The 19,745-nt window shown below is 38.8% G+C and overlaps 1 protein-coding gene across 3 annotated transcripts in view; it reads left to right on the forward strand.

The window, feature by feature from the left end:
• LOC128688321 (propionyl-CoA carboxylase beta chain, mitochondrial) overlaps positions 1 to 19,745 on the forward strand; it is a 72,498-nt gene that overhangs the window by 39,117 nt on the left and 13,636 nt on the right. For all 3 annotated transcript variants that reach the window (XM_070086643.1, XM_070086641.1, XM_070086642.1), the window contains 5 exons: positions 839 to 964; positions 11,235 to 11,381; positions 11,546 to 11,853; positions 12,035 to 12,240; positions 18,003 to 18,211. In XM_070086643.1, coding sequence (XP_069942744.1) covers positions 839 to 964; positions 11,235 to 11,381; positions 11,546 to 11,853; positions 12,035 to 12,240; positions 18,003 to 18,211 — 996 coding nt within the window. The remainder of the gene's footprint in view (positions 1 to 838; positions 965 to 11,234; positions 11,382 to 11,545; positions 11,854 to 12,034; positions 12,241 to 18,002; positions 18,212 to 19,745) is intronic.

Genomic DNA, 19,745 nt, shown 5'->3' on the forward strand with positions numbered 1-19,745 from the left:
CGTGCTGCAGGATTTTTTTTATGTGGTGCACACTGACCACACAGACCCATCCTCTCACATGTAGGCCTACCAGCTTTCTCCTGCTTGATTTGAAGCCGCTAGAATTATTGAGTATATATACGTCCGAAACACTGGCTCATAAGATGTATATATGCAACCAAAACAGTCAAAGGGTTAAATCATCCTCATTTCTTTGCAGTCCTACTTTCTGTCTTGCCCCTAATTCATTCATAATGGATATATAAATTAAAAATAAATGCCTTGTGGCAGGAGATGGACAGATTTGCAGATCTACTGTATATCCTGCCCTAACCTTAATTCTATAGCTGTGATCTTGATTAAGTCTGTGTTATAGCTTAAAGATTTTTTCTCTTGTGAAATAGGTTGAGCTTTTGAATGTGTTACTGGTGCGTATAAAAGCAAACGTATAGCCTACTTATCAGGATGTTGACAGCATAGTATGGAGAAGAAAGTCTCACCTTTCCATTCTTGGTTATGAACACCTCTTACCTCTTGTGACCCTTTTTAGGATTCCTGGTACAATATTTGCCTTGTAAAGGTGTGAATGCTGTTCATTACATAAATGGTTTATGTAGTTTAATTGTGCATTAATGTTTTGGAAATTTGAATAAGGCTAAATTACAAGCTTTACTCGCAGCTAACTGCAAATGACAGAAACATCATTATCTTTTCATTTTCAGTTTTTGGATTAATTGCATCTTTTATGTCTTAAATTTTCAAGTGTTTTTTTTTTTTTAAATTAAAACTAATTTAAAACTAAATATGTATGGAGAGTATATAGTTCATTTGTATGTTAAAAGTACTTATTATATTTCAGTATCCAGGAGATTCAGTTGTGACAGGTCATGGCTTTATTCATGGACGGCTGACGTACATATTCAGTCAAGATTTCACCGTCTTTGGTGGATCACTTTCATCCATTCATGCAAAGAAGATTTGCAAGGTAAGTAATGTATATTGCTAAAATTTCATAATTTACATTTAATATAAATGAAGTGCTGGGGCTCTGGATGTAGTGACTTCTCATATGTTATAGATTACATTATCAGCAAGGTGTTCATAAATGCCACTTTGTGTACAAGTTGTTGAGATGATTGTGTGACTGGTTTCCCTTCCTTTACTGGTTTACTGATGTGTGATATCTGTAGGATATACATTTTTTTTTTTTTAACATGTCATTCGTTTCCCACTGAGGCAGGGTGACCCAAAAGGAAAGAAAAAACTTTCATCATCATTCAACACATCAATTATATCTGTTATTATATTTTAATGTGTCACTTTCCTTAGCTCTTTAATTAAATAAGTACATAAGAAAGAAGGAAAACCACAGCAAGCCTACTAGCCCATGTGAGACAGGTCCAAGTCTCCTACTGGCTTAAGCCAATGCCCCAACCTAGTCAGGTCAGGTCACATTCGCTTAACCCTTTCAGGGTCCAAGGCCAAAATCTGAAGTCACGCACCAGTGTCCAAGAAATTTTGAAAAAAAAAATTATTTTTTCTTACAGAATTAAAGAGCATATTTTTGTGAAGGTAATAAAACAAAAAAAAATTTGAATCTGATCATTACTTACCGAGATACAGTGCCAAGAAGTTTATAGAAAATGATGTGGTGGCGGCAACATCGACGAATTCCACATACGCCTATTATATTATTTTGTTGTTTTAGTTGTTTTTTCTTTTCTTTTCCAATTTTTTTCTATTCCTACTAACATTTGGGGCCTGAGAGACCAATACTGTATATAATTGATATATACGTATATACTCACTGTATTGAACACAATAACCGCACTAAAGTTATTATCATATTATTGTTTACCACTGTTGTTTATTACAATAAACATGCACAAATATTGTATAATACTAATGTTCTATCATATATTTACATATTTACAATCACTGGACATGGTTTTAGAACTGCTGGAGCTTGTGGAACTCCTTGAAACAAGGCACCATGCACAGAGGCACCTTACATTCCTCACACATAAACCGAGTGTCTTTGCGTCTTTGTTGCCGTTGTTTTGTTTGTGCACAGACAATGCATCTCTTCTGAGCAAATTTCTTTTGAGTTGAAGGAAGCTGTATTATGAAATGATCACCTTCTCTCCTCAAACGCTTGGGTATATTGTGATGAATTCGAGGACCATGTTGTATTGCAGGTGTTGTTACCTGGTACTTCGTTATGAGTTGTCTGACAACAGACAAACAAAATTCACCATACGGTGGTCTGTTACCAGTCTTTATTTGGTACATATTATATGCATTCAGCATTGAAATGTCCATGAGATGGAAGAAAAGTTTTATGTACCACTTGTAACTCTTACGAACACAGTCAACAAAACCAATCTGCATGTCACACTTGTCAACCAAGCGCATGTTTTGTGTATAATCAATCACTGACACTGGTTTTCGAATACGTTCATTAGTCACTCGATCAACTTTGCCACTGTCTTGCATTTCATTACGGTGAATGGTTGTCAACAATGTGACATCTCGTTTGTCATGCCACCATAATGCCATGATGTCATTGGCAGTAAACACCTGCACGTCATCACCACGAACACCTGCGTTGAGCCTGGGCATATGTTTACGATTAGAACGCACTGTGCCGCCACACATCTGTCTTGTTCACTCGCATGAAATCACTGAGTAATGGGCTTGTGTACCAGTTATCGGTATATAATGTATGGCCCTTACCAAGATAAGGTGCCATCATGTTTCTCACTACGTCACCTGAGATACCCAATAACATCTTGGTATCTTTCAGTGTTTTACTACCCGTGTATACAACAATATCCAACACCAGGCCACTGTCACAATCACAGAGTACAAACAATTTTATACCAAAGTGGTTCCTCTTGCTCGGTATATACTGCTTGAATGACAGTCTACCTTTGAACAAAATCAAAGACTCGTCAATTACAAGATTCTTGAATGGATAAAAGTATATCCTGAACTTTTGTGTGAGATACATGAAAACATTTCTAATCTTGTATAACCTGTCACTTCTGTCAGGCCTGGTTTTGTCAGAGAAGTGCAACATACGTAACAGTAAGATAAACCTTTTCACTGGTATTATTTCACTGAAGGATGGGGTACAAATTAGCCGATCTGTGGACCAGTATGCTTTTATATTATGCTTATAGACGTGAGGCATAAGCATTATTGTTGCAAAAAGCAAATACATTTCTGCAACAGTCGTCTCTTTCCACCTGTGTAGTCTTGACTGTGGTGATAAGATCGTATTTGCCATGGTGTACTGAAAATACTTATTACTTTCCCTGGCAATAATTTCCATCAATGGCTGGTCAAAGAATAATTCAAAGAATTCCAGTTCATTGGCTGTGGTTCCAAGGGGACAGGTAGGTAGAATTCCACTTTGAGAGTCATCAAAGTGGTGAGGGCTGGGAACAAAATTGGGATTTTGCTGCCAATCCCAGATACGGTTTGCTGGTGGATACTGGACATCATAGGCTGGTTGTACGGGTGGTTGTGGTTGTGGCGGGCTGGTGGGTGACACTCCGCTTTGTCCTTGAACTGACGAGTCAGCAGCGTGGGTCCCCGCGTGGCACAGTGAGTCACGCATGGCGGTGCCACTACCACCACCAGCACCACTAACACCATCCACTGATGCCTGTGGCCCATCCATGCCAAGTGTAGCCACATCATCCTCACTATCACTTCCTAAAACGGGTGTAGGGCCACGGGATGTACTCCGTCCCCTGGGCACAGCATAGGGTACACTACCCGAGCGCATGCGGCGGCGAACATACCGACGCTTCACTGGTGAATATGTTTCCTCACTATCACTACTCGAATGATCGTCGAGCGCAATAAAATCACAATCCACGTCAGAATCATCGTCATTACTGAAGTCAGAGGCCTGGCCACGGGAAAATATTAGTTTTCTCTTACGTTTAGGAACACCCGACCGTGAGTCACGAGTGCCCACACCAGAGGTAGAAGGTCGAGGATTGTCGGGGTTTTCTGCACTATTATTGATATCCTGGTCATTATTTTCGGTCACTAACTTATCAAAGCCGTAGAATTCGTCTTCATTTCCACTTCCATCAGTGTCAGAACTATCAGACAGGAAGAGGAGAGTCCCAATTTTCCGGGGAGTGAGAGCTGACTTGCGACGAGGCATGGTGAACAAGGGTGAATGAGCCGGCGTTCCCACAATGCTATGCAGGCGCCTAGATTTTTTGTTTATGGCGCACACTCACGGCGCAGACCCATTCTCTCACATGTAGGCCTATGAGCGCTTTCGCGCTAAATTTGACGGCGCTAGAATTTTGGCGTAGATCTACGGTTTGGACACTCACCGAAAAGCCGTAGATCTACGGGACGGACCCTGAAAGGGTTAAGGAAGGAACACGGCAACTGACCCAGTAGCACAAGCTAATCAGGTCCAACTCACACCCTGTACAACATTTTACTCTCTATAACTGTACTGGAGAGTTTGTTCCACGCATCCACAACTCTATTACCAAACCAGTGCTTTCCTATATCCTTCCTGAATCTGAACTTTTCCAATTTAAAGCCATTGCTGCGAGTCCTCTCTGTATTAGATATTTTTAGCACGCTATTTACATCCCCTTTATTAATTCCTGTTTTCCATTTATACACCTCAGTCATTTCCCCCCTAACTCTACGCCTTTCTAGAGAGTGCAGATTCAGGACCCTCAGTCTATCCTCATAGGGAAGGTTTCTGATTCATGGGATCAACTTCTTCATCCTCCTTTGTACATTTTTCCAGAGCATTTATATCCATTTTATAATACTGTGACCAAAACTGTGCAGCATAATCTAGATAAGGCCTAACCAAAGATATATAGAGTTGAAGAACAACCTGAGGACTCCTATTATTTGTGCTTTTTGATGTGAAGCCAAGGATTCTATTCGCTTTATTGTGAACACTTATGCACTGTTGTCTTGGTTTTACGTTACTGCTAACCAGAACTCCCGAATCCTTTTCGCAATCAGTAATATTAAGATCTACATTATTTAGTTTATATGTGGCATGGTTATTTTCCTGTCCAATGTTTAGAACTTTGCATTTGTTTATATTAAACTGCATCTGCCACTTCTCCGACCACTGCATCAGTCTATTCAAATCTTCCTGGAGTGCTGTAATGTCCTAATCAGAATGAATTCGATAGCCTATTTTGGTGTCATCGGCAAACTTGCTTATGTCGCTATTTATTCCCTCATCTATGTCGTTTATGTAGATTGTGAACAAGAAGGGGCCCAACACTGAACCCTGTGGAACACCGCTCGTGACACTTCCCCTCTCTGATTTCTCCCCATTTATGCATACAAACTCTGTTGCCTATTTGTCAACCATGCTTCTCTCTAGGAAAAAAATTCTCCTCCTATTCCATGTACCTTAATTTTCCTCAATAGTCTCTAATGTGGGAATCTGTCAAAAGCCTTACTGTAGTCCATATACACAATATCATATTCATTACCATGATCTACCTCCTCAAATACCTTGGTGAAAAAAGTTAATAAATTTGTAAGGCAGGAACACCCTTTTGTAAAACCATGCTGAGAATCTTTGATTAATTTATGCTTTTCAAGATGGCTATGAATTGCCTCAGCAATTATTGATTCCATAAATTTTTCCACTATGGAGGTTAGGCTTATTGGTCTATAGTTCGAAGCTAAGGACCTGTCACCTGCTTTGAAAATAGGTATCACATTTGCCATTTTCCACTTATCTGGCACCATGCCGGTTTGTAGTGATATGTTGAAAAGATTAGCCAAAGGTTTGCTAAGCTTCTCTACATTCCTGTAGAACCCTTGCATACAGTTCATCAGGGCCTGGGGATTTGTTAGGTTTTAATTTGTGATGAATGGTTTGAAAAACCGACAAGTTGAAGATTGAGACACTTATGCAGCATATGGGAATCTTTATTCAGGAAACGTTTCGCCACACAGTGGCTTCATCAGTCCAATACAAAGAGGAAGGCGTAAGGAGAGGAGGAGAATGAGGTAATCAGTCCCTCAACCTGGAGTCGATGTGTTCAGTCCATCAATCTTGTAGAATGTACAGCATAGGGCCGTAGACGTGGCTTATGTACTGTAGTGAGGTGAGGTGAAGCAGGCGGAGGCGGGGTCATAGTGGTACCATCCACTAGTCGAAGTAGGTCTTCGTCCAAAGGTTGAACAAGTGTTGAAGAATTCTTTGTAACAAGATCCCATGATGCTGCAGTGTCTGACAGTTGTGATGAATGGTTTGAAAAACCGACAAGTTGAAGATTGAGACACTTATGCAGCATATGGGAATCTTTATTCAGGAAACGTTTCGCCACACAGTGGCTTCATCAGTCCAATACAAAGAGGAAGGCGTAAGGAGAGGAGGAGAATGAGGTAATCACATCGACTCCAGGTTGAGGGCCTGATTACCTCATTCTCCTCCTCTCCTTACGCCTTCCTCTTTGTATTGGACTGATGAAGCCACTGTGTGGCGAAACGTTTCCTGAATAAAGATTCCCATATGCTGCATAAGTGTCTCAATCTTCAACTTGTCGGTTTTTCAAACCATTCATCACAACTGTCAGACACTGCAGCATCATGGGATCTTCTTACAAAGAATTCTTCAACACTTGTTCAACCTTTGGACGAAGACCTACTTCGACTAGTGGATGGTACCACTATGACCCCGCCTCCGCCTGCTTCACCTCATCTCACTACAGTACATAAGCCACGTCTACGGCCCTATGCTGTACATTCTACAAGATTGATGGACTGAACACATCGACTCCAGGTTGAGGGACTGATTACCTCATTCTCCTCCTCTCCTTACGCCTTCCTCTTTGTATTTGACTGATGAAGCCACTGTGTGGCGAAACGTTTCCTGAATAACGATTCCCATATGCTGCATAAGTGTCTCAATCTTCAACTTATCGGTTTTTCAAACCATTCATCACAACTGTCAGACACTGCAGCATCAAGGGATCTTGTTACAAAGAATTTTTCAACACTTGTTCAACCTTTGGACGAAGACCTACTTCGACTAGTGGATGGTACCACTATGACCCCGCCTCCGCCTGCTTCACCTCACCTCACTACAGTACATAAGCCACGTCTACGGCCCTATGCTGTACATTCTACAAGATTGATGGACTGAACACATCGACTCCAGGTTGAGGGACTGATTACCTCATTCTCCTCCTCTCCTTACGCCTTCTTCTTTGTATTGGACTGATGAGGCCACTGTGTGGCGAAACGTTTCCTGAATAAAGATTCCCATATGCTGCATAAGTGTCTCAATCTTCAACAGGTTTTAATTTGTCTATTTGTCTAAGGACCATGTCACTTGTGACCCTAATCATGCATAGTTTACTATCTTCCTGTTATACATAATTTATTATGTCTATAATATTGCTAGTATCTTTCTGTGTAAAAACTGAGAGGAAGTATGTGTTAAAAATTCTACACATTTCCTTATCACTGTCCATGAGCTAACCCGAGTAACTTTTGAGTGGGTCTGTCTTGTCCTTAATCTTCTGTATACCTGAAAGAATCCTTTTGGGTTAGTCTTCGATTCTCTTGCAACTTTAACCTAATAATCTCTTTTTGCTTTTCTTATTCCCTTTTTTTTATTTCTCTAACTGAATATAGTGATTTCTTAATTGCCCCTCTCCTCTTTTATTTTGCCTGTATATACCTCTCTTTTGACCAGTGAGATGTTTTAATCTATTGTTCATCCATTTAGGATTGTTTTTGTTTGATCTGATTTCTGTATTTGGAACATAAGTTATCTGAGCAGCTAGAACTATGCTCTGGAAAATGTCATACTGGCAACCATCATCACCTACCTGACCCATAGTCAGGTCATTCCAGTTCAGCCCTCCCAGGTAATTTTTCAGTCCTGTGAAGTCAGCCAAGCAGAAGTCAGGGACAGACACTTGATTGCCATTATTAGGGTAATTTCATGACATTAAAACAGTGATTTGTGATCACTTTCCCTAAGCTCATCATTAACCTCAAGATTATTAATTAGCGATTCCCTGCTGGCAAGAACCAAGTCAAGCAGGTTATTTCCTCTAGTTGGTTCTGTCACAAACTGTTTTAGAAAAGTCCTGAACTGTATCAAGAAAGTCACTTGACTCTAAATTTCCTGTCAAATTGCTCCAGTCACTTTGTCTGAAGTTGAAATCTCCCACTAGCACAACATTTTCATATGTAGATGCCTTACAAATTTCGTCCCATAGAAGTTTACTGCACTCCCTATCAAGATTTGGGGGCCTGTAAATCACACCCAAGATTAGTTTTTCACGGCACTCAAGAAGCTGTAACCAAACAGATTCAGTGGCTGATGCTTCTAATTTTATATCTTATTTAACACAATTTAAATTGTCCTTGACATACATTGCTACTCCACCACCCTTCCCGTTGACCCTATCAGTGTGGAATAATTTATAGCCTTGTATGTGACATACAGAAGGCATCTCTCTATCTTTCAGATTGAGTCAGGTCTCTGTTATAGCAATAATGTCTGTTTCCTGCACTTGCAATTAATCTTAGCTCATCTGTCTTATTTCTTACACTCCTGCTATTAGTATAGTAAACCTTAAGGGAGTTAGTCTCTTGCTGCCCTCTGCTGTCTCCCTTTGTTTGCTGACCTGATCCATTGTCTTTATTTATAACTTTAGGATGAATGTCTTTTATACACTTACTGTTTTCAACCCTAGTGTTGCAACCTGACTGTTTCCCACACACGCCCATACCTCTATCTTCTATCAGTTTAAAATCCTAGACATGTCAGCAATGGCCTTCTCGACTGAGTTCACAAGTGCTACCACTCCTGCCCCCAGAGAGATGTACTCCATCCCTTTTATACATTTCATGTTTGCCATAAAAGTTGTCCCAGTTATCAATGAATGGGATTGCAAGTTCATTGCAGTAAGTATCTGTCTAGCCAGCAATTTACACCAGTTGCCCTAGACAACCATTCATTGCCCACTCCCCTTCTAGGCAAGATGCTACATATGATTGGGACCCCTTCCTTAGACTTAATTAAATCTATAGCTGACCTGTATTATCTAGCAGCTCTTCTCTCCTACCCTTCTCAATATCATTTCCACCAGCACTGAGACAGATAATGGGCTTGTTCCCATTACCTGACATGATGTTATCCAACCTATTGACTTTGTCACCAACACTAGCTCTAGGGAAGCACACTCTCTCACTTTCTTATTCCATTTACAGAAAGAACAGTTCATATATCTTAGCTGTGCATCACCAGCCACAAGAATTTGCTTACCTCTGTTAGCAGGGGAAATAGTACCTTTACCGTCACTGGTCACTGAAGTACACTCATCCTGAAGAACAGAGAAGCGATTTCCTACCTTCAGATCTTCTCTCTTAACTTTCCATATTTTGATGCTCCTCCCATTACTGGGAACCACTCACCACTTGTAGCAGGTGCTGGACTGCACCTCACTGCTGGTAGCCTCATTCCCCTCAACCACTCCAGCCACCTCACACTCACTCCTAAACCCATCGAGGTGAACCTTCAGCCTCCTAATTTCCTCCCGGAGAAGTGGGACCTCCTCCTTCAACACTCCAACCTCAGATTTTAAAACACTGCAGCAAGCCATGGCTTTGTAACTGTCCACACTAATCCCCAAAGCAGCTCAGGGCCTGTGACCTCTCGTGACGACTGACCAGTTTCATCTAGTGTTGTCAGGGTATGCAAGTCCTTTTTAGTATTCCTTCCTCTTTCTCTCCCCCATTCCAAAAATAAAAAGTAAACGTTCACCAGTTATCATCCCAGAAGTGTACAGATATTACAGTTCAAATGATGCTTTTGAGCTGCAACATCTCCATCCCTTCCTCATAGTGCAGTCACTGTGCTTCTCTCCTGATCTACAGTTCGAGTAATGGGTTTCCTGAATCTCTTCTTAAATGTTACCTTGCTTATGGTCCAACAGCACATCAAGCCATAAAAATCACTTGTCTCTGCTCTGATCAAACATGCTCACACAAGCCTTCTGGATGCTGAAGTCCATGGCACTCAATTCATTCTTTATCCCCTCCCTTCAACTCTTCCTAGGATGATCCCTACTCTTCCTTCCCTCCCTAATTTATACACCTCTTAGTCATCCTATCCTGCTCCATCCTCTCTAAATGCTCAAATCACTTATTCAACCCCTCCCCAGCCTTCTGAATTATAGATTCAGTGACCCCACATCATCATCTAATTTTCAGTAATTATTTTTTTTTTTCAACAAGTCGGCCGTCTCCCACCGAGGCAGGGTGACCCAAAAAAGAAAGAAAATCCCCAAAAAGAAAATACTTTCATCATCATTCAACATTTTCACCACACTCGCACATTATCACTGTTTTTGCAGAGGTGCTCAGAATACACAGTTTAGAAGCATACACATATAAAGATACACAACATATCCCTCCAAACTGCCAATATCCCAAACCCCTCCTTTAAAGTGCAGGCATTGTACTTCCCATTTCCAGGACTCAAGTCCGACTATATGAAAATAACCGGTTTCCCAGAATCCCTTCACTAAATATTACCCTGCTCACACTCCAACAGATCGTCAGGTCCCAAGTACCATTCATCTCCATTCACTCCTATCTAACACGCTCACGCACTGTATGCAGTTTACTGAGTAAAGAAGTACAGTGTAGTAGAACCTTGATATTCATGTAGTTGAGAGGCACTGTGGATATCAAATCTACGAAGAAATACTACTAGTATCCATTGTGTACTAGGCTCTAGCCAAAATATTCACTATTTTAAAACACAATAGACAATACAACACTATAATCCTGTAATGTTCATTATATATAGGTCAGAATTCTATACAATATTTCAAGGAAATGTGGTAGAACTACATTGCATGGTGTAAAATGCCCTCTTTTTCACCTGAAACTTGCACTTATGAGAGGAACCTTGTGGCAACATTTCATTCCATCCTGGATCATTTGCAAGTCACAACTGGGGCAAGAAAAGTAGAAAAGGCTAGAAGGCAGCATGGTAAGGTGTGGGGGGGGGGAAGGAAAGGAGTATGGAGGTGGTAGTTGTAGAAGTAGTAGCAGTAGTGGTAGTGGTAGTAATGAGGTAGTAAGTAGTAGTACTAGTAGTGGTAAAAGTAATAGTATAATCCTCAATTATGACCTTCATTATTTTTATCTGACCAAAGGAAAACCCTAGTGTAGATAAAAATTTACTTTTTTTTTTTCAGATCATGGACCAGGCTATGCTTGTAGGGGCTCCAGTTATTGGTTTGAATGACTCAGGTGGAGCTAGGATTCAAGAAGGTGTTGAGTCGCTGGCTGGTTATGCTGATATCTTCCAACGCAATGTTATGGCTTCAGGAGTCATTCCTCAGGTATGTTTGTTTTGTGTGTGTAGTGTAAGTAAAAACGCAAATTATGCAGTGAAATTTGAAGCATTTAGCCTATTATTTTAAAAGTTGCTTTATATACATTATTGTTGAGGAAGCAGACCTTACTAACATCAAACAAAATTTTAATACCTCTTATAATTCAACAGATCTCCCTGATTATGGGCCCATGTGCAGGTGGTGCAGTGTACTCACCTGCCTTGACAGACTTTACATTCATGGTTGAGGACAGCTCCTACCTCTTCATTACTGGTCCAGATGTAGTGAAGGCAGTCACCAATGAGGATGTAACCCAGGAGGAACTGGGTGGAGCACGCACTCACACTACACTGTCTGGGGTTGCTCATAAAGCTTTCCGAAATGATATTCATGCTCTTCTCAACTTAAGAACTTTCATGGGTTATTTGCCTCAGAATAATCAAGAACCATCCCCTATCAGACAGTGTGATGACCCATGGTTAAGTGGTTCAGCTTTAAACAGTATAGTGATATGGCTGTATATTTCAAAATGCATTTCATTAAAATAATTAAATTTTAATTTATTTGAAAGAGGTCCAATTTTATTTGTATGTTATAATTATACAGTAGTATATGCTATTTTATGTACGGCCTATGTTGATTGTTAGAAACTTTTACAGGGATCGTGATGTACCTGGATTGGACACTGTTGTCCCGCTAGAATCAACAGCTGCATACAACATGCTAGATGTGGTTGAGAGCATTGTGGATGAGGGAGATTTTTTTGAAATTATGCCTAATTATGCAAAAAATATAATTGTTGGATTTGCACGCATGAATGGTCGCACAATTGGCATTATTGGCAACCAACCCAAATCTGCAGCAGGTTAGTTGTATTGAACTTGCATCTTTAAATGTGATACTTAGCATGCTAAGTTACTTAACCCTTTCAGTGTCGGTCCCATAGTACTACTGTTTGATAGCCAATGTTGGTCCCGTAGTACTTTGCCAAAATTCTAGCTCCTTCAGATTTGGGGGAAGAAAGCTGGTAGTCCTACATATGAAAGAATGGGTCTGCGTGGTCAGTGTGCGCTATAAAAAAATCCTGCAGCACGCAGTGCATAATGAGAAAAAAAACTCCGACCAAGTTTTTGGTTTAAAACCGATTTTGCGGTGTATTTTTGTATGGTATTTGTGGTTGTATTCTTGTTTCCTTGGTTTCATTTGATAGAATGGAAAATATATTACAGAAATGGAGATGATTATGATTGGTTTCATGATGAAAAGTACTTTGAAATTGAGCTCAAAGTAGTGGAAATGTTTGATTTTTGCCAATGTTCAAGAGTAAACAAATGTCCAATATGTGTCCAACTGGCTAGTCTAATACACAGTCACGAGTGGGTTGACATTATTTATACAATTATTATAAAATGCAGTAGTCTGCATAACAGTAAATCTGTTTTTTGTGAGAATAAAAATTCAAAATGGAAAGCAAGAGTAATATAAGAGGGGCCGGGAGACGTGACAAATGAGCAGAGAAAATGTTATTTTAGTACCAGGAATGTCTTCCTTGTTTATTCTGGACCCTATTTTGAAATTGGCATATTTTGAAATTTGTGTGAAATTGCCCAAATTGCCAGTTTCTGACCACTTTACTGGGTAGTTGAAATCAGTAAGTGGGCGGTTTCTTGTACTCACTCGATACAACAAATGGAGTTCTAGTGAAATAGCTATGATTTTAGTCAACTGGAACAATGGAATTGGCTGTAAAAAGGGCTCAAAGTAGGCGATATCGCCAGTGCGTAAATATCGCCAAGATCGCTAACTTCGCGAGAGCGTAATTCCGTAAGTTTTCTATCAAATTTCATACTTTTGGTGTCTACCATCGGGGAAAGATTCTCTATTTCTTAAGAAAAGGTAATTTTTTGTTTTTAATCGACATAGAGTGAGTTAACCCTTTGACTGTCGCGGCCGTATATATACGTCTTACGAGGTACCGTGTTTGACGTATATACATGTACATGTATACTCATAAATTCTAGCGGCTTCAAATCAAGCAGGAGAAAGCTGGTAGGCCCACATGTGAGAGAATGGGTCTGTGTGGTCAGTGTGCACCATATAAAAAAAATCCTGGAGCACGCAGTGCATAATGAGAAAAAAAAAACTCCGACAGTTTTTTTTTTTTTTAATTAAAATGCCGACTTTGTGGTCTATTTTCGTATAGTATTTATGGTTGTATTCTCGTTTTCTTGGTCTCATTTGATAGAATGGAAAACATATTATAGAAATAGAGGTGATTTTGATTGATTTTACTATAAAAAGAACCTAGAAATGGAGCTCAAAGTAGGGGAAATGTTTGATTTTTGCCAGTGTTCAAAAGTAAACAAATGATGCCATTGTCCAATAAATGTCCAACTAGCCATTCTAATATGCAGTCATGAATGGGTTGATGTTATTTATACAATTATTACAGTATTGCAGTAGTCTGCATAATAGTAAGTCTTCTATTTTTTGTTTGAATAAAAATTCAAAATAGAAAGCAAGAGTAATATCAGAGGGGCCTGGAGACATGACTGATGAGCAAAGAAAATGTTATTTTAGAGCCAGGAATGTCTGCATTGTTCATTCTGGACCTTATTTTGAAATTGTCATATTTTTTAGTTTTCGTGAAATTGGCCAAATTGCAAATTTCTGACCACATTATTAGGTAGTTGAAATCGGTAAATGGGCAGTTTCTTGTACTCAATCGATAGAAAAAATGGAGTTCTAAAGAAATAGCTATGAGTTTGGGCGACTGGAACAATGGAATTAGCCGAAAATAGGGCTCAAAGTGGGCGAAATCGCTGATTTGTAAACAGCGCCGAGGTCGCTAATTTCGCAAGAGCATAATTCCGTCAGTTTTCCATCAAATTTCATTTTTTTGGTGTCATTACAATTGGGAAAAGATTCTCTATCATTTCATAAGAAAAAATAATTTTTTTTTTTTTAAATTTTGCGACACCAGGAGACACCTCAGGATTGGGGGTTGCGACAGTCAAAGGGTTAAGGATCAGGGGTCTTGACACTGAAAGGGTTAAACCTTTCAGTGGCCGTCATGTAGAGCTACGTCATTGAGGCCAGGGGTCCTTCACATAGTTATAATCATGAGTTCAGCTCGCCCAGATTAAGCTGCAAGGTGTAAATTTTAGCCCAGGTATGAGAGAATGGGTCTGTGTGGCGAGTTTGCACAGTATAAAAAGAATCTTGCCTCACTTGGTACATGATTCAAAATTCAAAATTTTTATTTCTCTGTGTAGTATACAAACTGTAGTTTACATGTAATAAAGTATTGTTAAGCACAAAGAAAGCCACTAGCATGCATGAGTATTTTAGGCAGACTAATCCTAATGGTTTAGACTTCTTAAAACTAGACATAGGTTATGGAGTGGTAAATTTTAAATGTTTATTGATGGGAAAAACAAAACTGACCTTGTTTGTTATTTAACCCTTTGAGGGTTTTGGCCGTACTAGTACGGCTTACGACCCAGGGTTTTTGACGTACTAGTACGCTTAAATTCCAGTACCTTCAAATCTAATGAGAGAAAGCTGGTAGGCCTACATATGAAAGAATGGGTCTATGTGGTCAGTGTGCGCAGTATAAAAAAAATCCTGCAGCACACAGTGCGTAATGAGAAAAAAAAACTTTGACTGTGTTTTTGGAATAAAACAGCGACTTTGCACTGTATTTTCGTATGGTATTTATTGTTGTATTCTAGTTTTCTTGGTCTCATTTTATAGAATGGAAGACATATTTACTAGATTTGATTGTTATTTTGACACCCATAAACCATGACCAGTCATTCCTCGTACGTATTTTACTATGCAAGAAATAGGGTAAATCTTTGATATTTTTGTGATGTATTCAAAATGAAAGGCAAGTGTTATATAGGAGAGGCCTGGGAACGTGATTGTTGCACAGAGGAAATGTTTTAGTGCCTGGAATGTCTACAGTGTTTATTTTAGATTGTTTTAACCCTTTCAGGGTCAGTAGGCCCTCTCCTAAACTTAGTTCTCAGGGTCGGAAATTTTTGAAAAAAAAAAAAATATTTTTTCTTATGAAATGAGAGGGGAAATCTTTTCCTGATCATAATGACACCAAAAGTAAGAAATTTGACGGAAAACTTAGGGAATTATGCTCTCACGAAGTTAGTGGTCTTGATGTTTACGCATTGGCGATTTCACCCACTTTGAGCCCTATTTTCGGCCAATTCCAATGTACCAGTCGACAAAAACAATAACTGTTTCGCTAGAACTCCATTTTTCTACCGAATGAGTGCAAGAAACCACCCATTTACTGATTTCAACTACCCAATAAAATGGTAAGAAAGTGGCAATTTTGCCAGTTTCACACAAATTTCAAAAGATGTCAATTTCCAAATAGGGTTCAGAATAAACAAGACAGACATTCCTGGCACTAAAATAACATTTCCTCTGTTCATTAGTCACATCCCCAGGCCTCTGTTACATTTATTTTACTTTCCACTTTGAATTTTTATTCTCACAAAAAATAGAAGATTTACTGTTATGCAGTCTACTGCATTAGTGTAGATATGGTATAAATAATATCACCACACTTGTGAAAGAATATTAGACTCGCCAGTTGACGTGTATTGGACATGTGGCATGATTTGTTTACTTTTGAACTTTGGCAAAAATCGAACATTTCTGCTACTTTGAGCTCAATTTCAAGGTACTTTTCTTTGTGAAACCAATCAAAATCATCTCAATTTCTATAATGTCTTCCATTCTATAAAATGAGACCAGGAAAACTAGAATACAACCATAAATAGCATATGAAAATACAGTGCAAAGTCGCTGTGGCAGAGCGACTTTATGGGGACATGAGCTTCATTAAGGTGAAGTTTTTGCCTCCTAATACCACTCCTCTCCTGCAGCCCATGGACCAGCAGGTTATTTCCAACTTTAAGAAACTGTACACAAAAGCTCTGTTTGAAAGGTGCTTTGTAATGACCTCAGAAACTCAATTGACTCTAAGAGAGTTTTTTAAACCATTAAAAGAAGAAGGGAAGTAACCCCAGAAAAGGACTTACTAAAAATACAGTCGCTGTCCAAAAATACAGTCCAAGTTTTTTTTTTTTTTTTCATTATGCACTGTGTGCTGCAGGATTTTTTTATACTGCACACACTGACCACATAGACCCATTCTTTTATATGTAGGACTACCAGCTTTCTCTCGCTAGATTTGAAGGCGCTAGAATTTATGCATACTAGTACAGCACCAACTCTGGCATGCAAGCCGTACTAGTACGGCACCAACCCTGAAAGGGTTAAATTGGATTTTTTTATTTTACATAAAACTGGCCAAATTACTGAATTAATTGCACTTTATAAGATAGTTTTGATAATTGAATGGGTGGTTTTTTGTACTTAATCGATTGAGCAGAATGCATACTTACAAAATAGCTAAAAAATTTGGTCAAATTGAGCAATAAGACTCAAAGTTGGCAAAATCACCGATGCCTAAAATGCCTCCTGATCCCTAACTTTGTACCTGTGTAATTCCATAAATTTTCTATTAATTTTTTTTTTGTGTGTGAGAGAGAGAGAGAGTGAGTGAGTTAGAGAGAGAGAGTGAGTTAGAGAGAGAGTGAGTGAATGAGTTAGAGTGAGTTAGAGAGAGGGAGTTAGAGTTAGAGTTAGTTATTACCCTCAGGAAAATTCTCTTACCGTTTCAGAAGAAATAATTTTTTTTTATAAATGTGGGCACTTGAGCGGTTTTAATTTCAGGGCTCTGGGTAGTGAAAGGTTTAAAAAAAAAAAAAGATGATGGATAAGATCCGTTGTTGATAATGTATACACATTTGTTCTTATAAAATTCTGTCCAAACAGTTTAGTGACTAATTTTAGGATTTGAGTGCAAGTATTTTAAACATTAATGCATAATTCCACACTTGTATTATCACCACACTGGTGGATCAAACTACTGTAAACACCAAGTGATGCTACAGTAGATACAATTAGAAAATTTTAGGAAGAGGAAGGAGTGATAGTGACAGTTCATTTATGGGAAAATTAACCACTGTGGTTCTGAATATCCACTCCCATTAAAAACAATGTATTATAAACTACAGTGGACCCCCGCATAACGATCACCTCCGAATGCGACCAATTATGTAAGTGTATTTATGTAAGTGCGTTTGTACGTGTATGTTTGGGGGTCTGAAATGGACTAATCTACTTCACAATATTCCTTATGGAAACAAATTCGGTCAGTACTGGCACCTGAACATACTTCTGGAGTGAAAAAATATCGTTAACCGGGGGTCCACTGTATAGATCTTTTTGTAATATGCTGGTGAGGGATTCTTGATCTAAGGAATTAGATCATTGGTCCAGTTCTTTGAATCAAGCCTGAATGCTTTCCAATCCCCTAGATGCTGTATGACCCTTATGGGTTTAGTGCTCTTCCCATGAGTAATAATATTTTATAGTGGACAAAAGGATTTCATTCAGTCTCATAATATGGTTAATTTTGTTTAATGCTTTATTTCCTTGTGTTTTTAGGTTCATTAATTTATTTGAAGTGAACTAAACCTGTTGAGGTTATTCAGTTGAGTGTTTTTCATTTAAATTTTATTCTTTTCACAGGGTGTTTAGATATCAATTCCTCTGTGAAAGGAGCAAGATTTGTGAGATTCTGTGATGCATTTAATATTCCTCTTGTGACATTTGTGGATGTACCAGGCTTCTTGCCAGGAACTGCTCAAGAATATGGTGGAATTATTCGTCATGGTGCTAAACTTTTATTTGCATTTGCTGAAGCAACTGTTCCAAAAATTACAATTATTACTAGAAAAGTAAGTAAGAGTATTGTCACTTTTCACCTACCAAAATACATGCTGTATACATTACGGCAAAAGGATAGTACAAGAATTAAAATTAATAATTTACAGAAGTAGAGCGCCTGCACTCTAAATAAAGGGGAAAGGATGCTACAGTTTAGAGGGTGAACTGTGACGTCCACACATTTCTGTGGACAAAAGAATGACGGTTAATGTTTTTTTTTTTTGGGGGGGGGGGCTTACCCTGCCTCAGTGGGAAACTGCCAGTGTTAAAAACTTCAACAGTAGTATAAAAAAAAAAATGCCACAGGTCTCCAACTGCTGCATAAAAGTTATGGACAATAAATGGGTACAAGATTAAGATTTCTTATCATTAAAAATGACATGATATCCTGTGACAAGATTTGCTAAAATCATTACAGTGTTGTTAATAAAACTGCTGTTAATCCATTATTTTTGCCACACTGATACTACATGTTGAAGATATAAAAAATTGAGGAGTTTCTTTTTGGCATCTGTAAAAATAAGGTATATGTGGGCAGAAAACAGCTATGGTCATGGTCTTTCCTGCCACATGAGCAGGGTAATATTTAGTGAAGGGATTCAGGGAAACCGGTTATTTTCATATAGTCGGACTTGTGTCCTGGAAATGGGAAGTACAATGCCTGCACTTTAAAGGAGGGGTTTGGGATATTGGCAGTTTGGAGGGATATGTTGTGTATCTTTATATGTGTATGCTTCTAAACTGTTGTATTCTGAGCACCTCTGCAAAAACAGTGATAATGTGTGAGTGTGGTGAAAGTGTTGAATAATGATGAAAGTATTTTCTTTTTGGGGATTTTATTTCTTTTTTGGGTTACCCTGCCTCGGTGGGAGACGGCCGACTTGTTGAAAAAAAAAATTATTATATTATATTATATTATATTATATTATTTTTAAGCCATGCGTGTTGTAAAAGTCAACTAAAATACTGTACCGGGAACAATGGGCTAGTAACCCCTTTTCCTGTAAAGATTACTAAAAAGAATAAGAAGAAAATTGTCAAAGTGGGAAGTCTGAATGTGCGTGGATGTTGTGCAAATGATAAGAAAGAGATGATTGTGGATGTTTTGAATGAGAAGAAACTGCATGTCCTGGCTTTAAGTGAAACAAAGCTGAAGGGGGTGGGAGAGTTTCAATGGAGAGGAATATATGGGATTAGGTCAAAGGTTTCAAATAGAGTTAGAGCTAAAGAAGGAGTAGCAATAATGTTGAAGGATAAGCTATGGAAGGAAAAGAGGGACTACAAATGTATTAATTCAAGGATTATGTGGAGTAAAATAAAGATTGGATGTGAAAAGTGGCTTATAGTAAGCGTGTATGCACCTGGAGAAAAGAGAAGTGTAGAAGAGAGAGAGAGAGATTTTGGGAAATGTTGAGTGAATGCGTGGGGAGTTTTGAATCAAGTGTGAGAGTAATGGTGGTTGGGGATTTCAATGCTAAAGTAGGTAAAAATGTTATGGAGGGAGTAGTAGGTAAATTTGGGGTGCCAGGGGTAAATGTAAATGGG

This window comes from Cherax quadricarinatus, chromosome 19 (assembly GCF_038502225.1).
Source record: "Cherax quadricarinatus isolate ZL_2023a chromosome 19, ASM3850222v1, whole genome shotgun sequence".
Lineage (NCBI taxonomy): Eukaryota > Metazoa > Arthropoda > Malacostraca > Decapoda > Parastacidae > Cherax > Cherax quadricarinatus.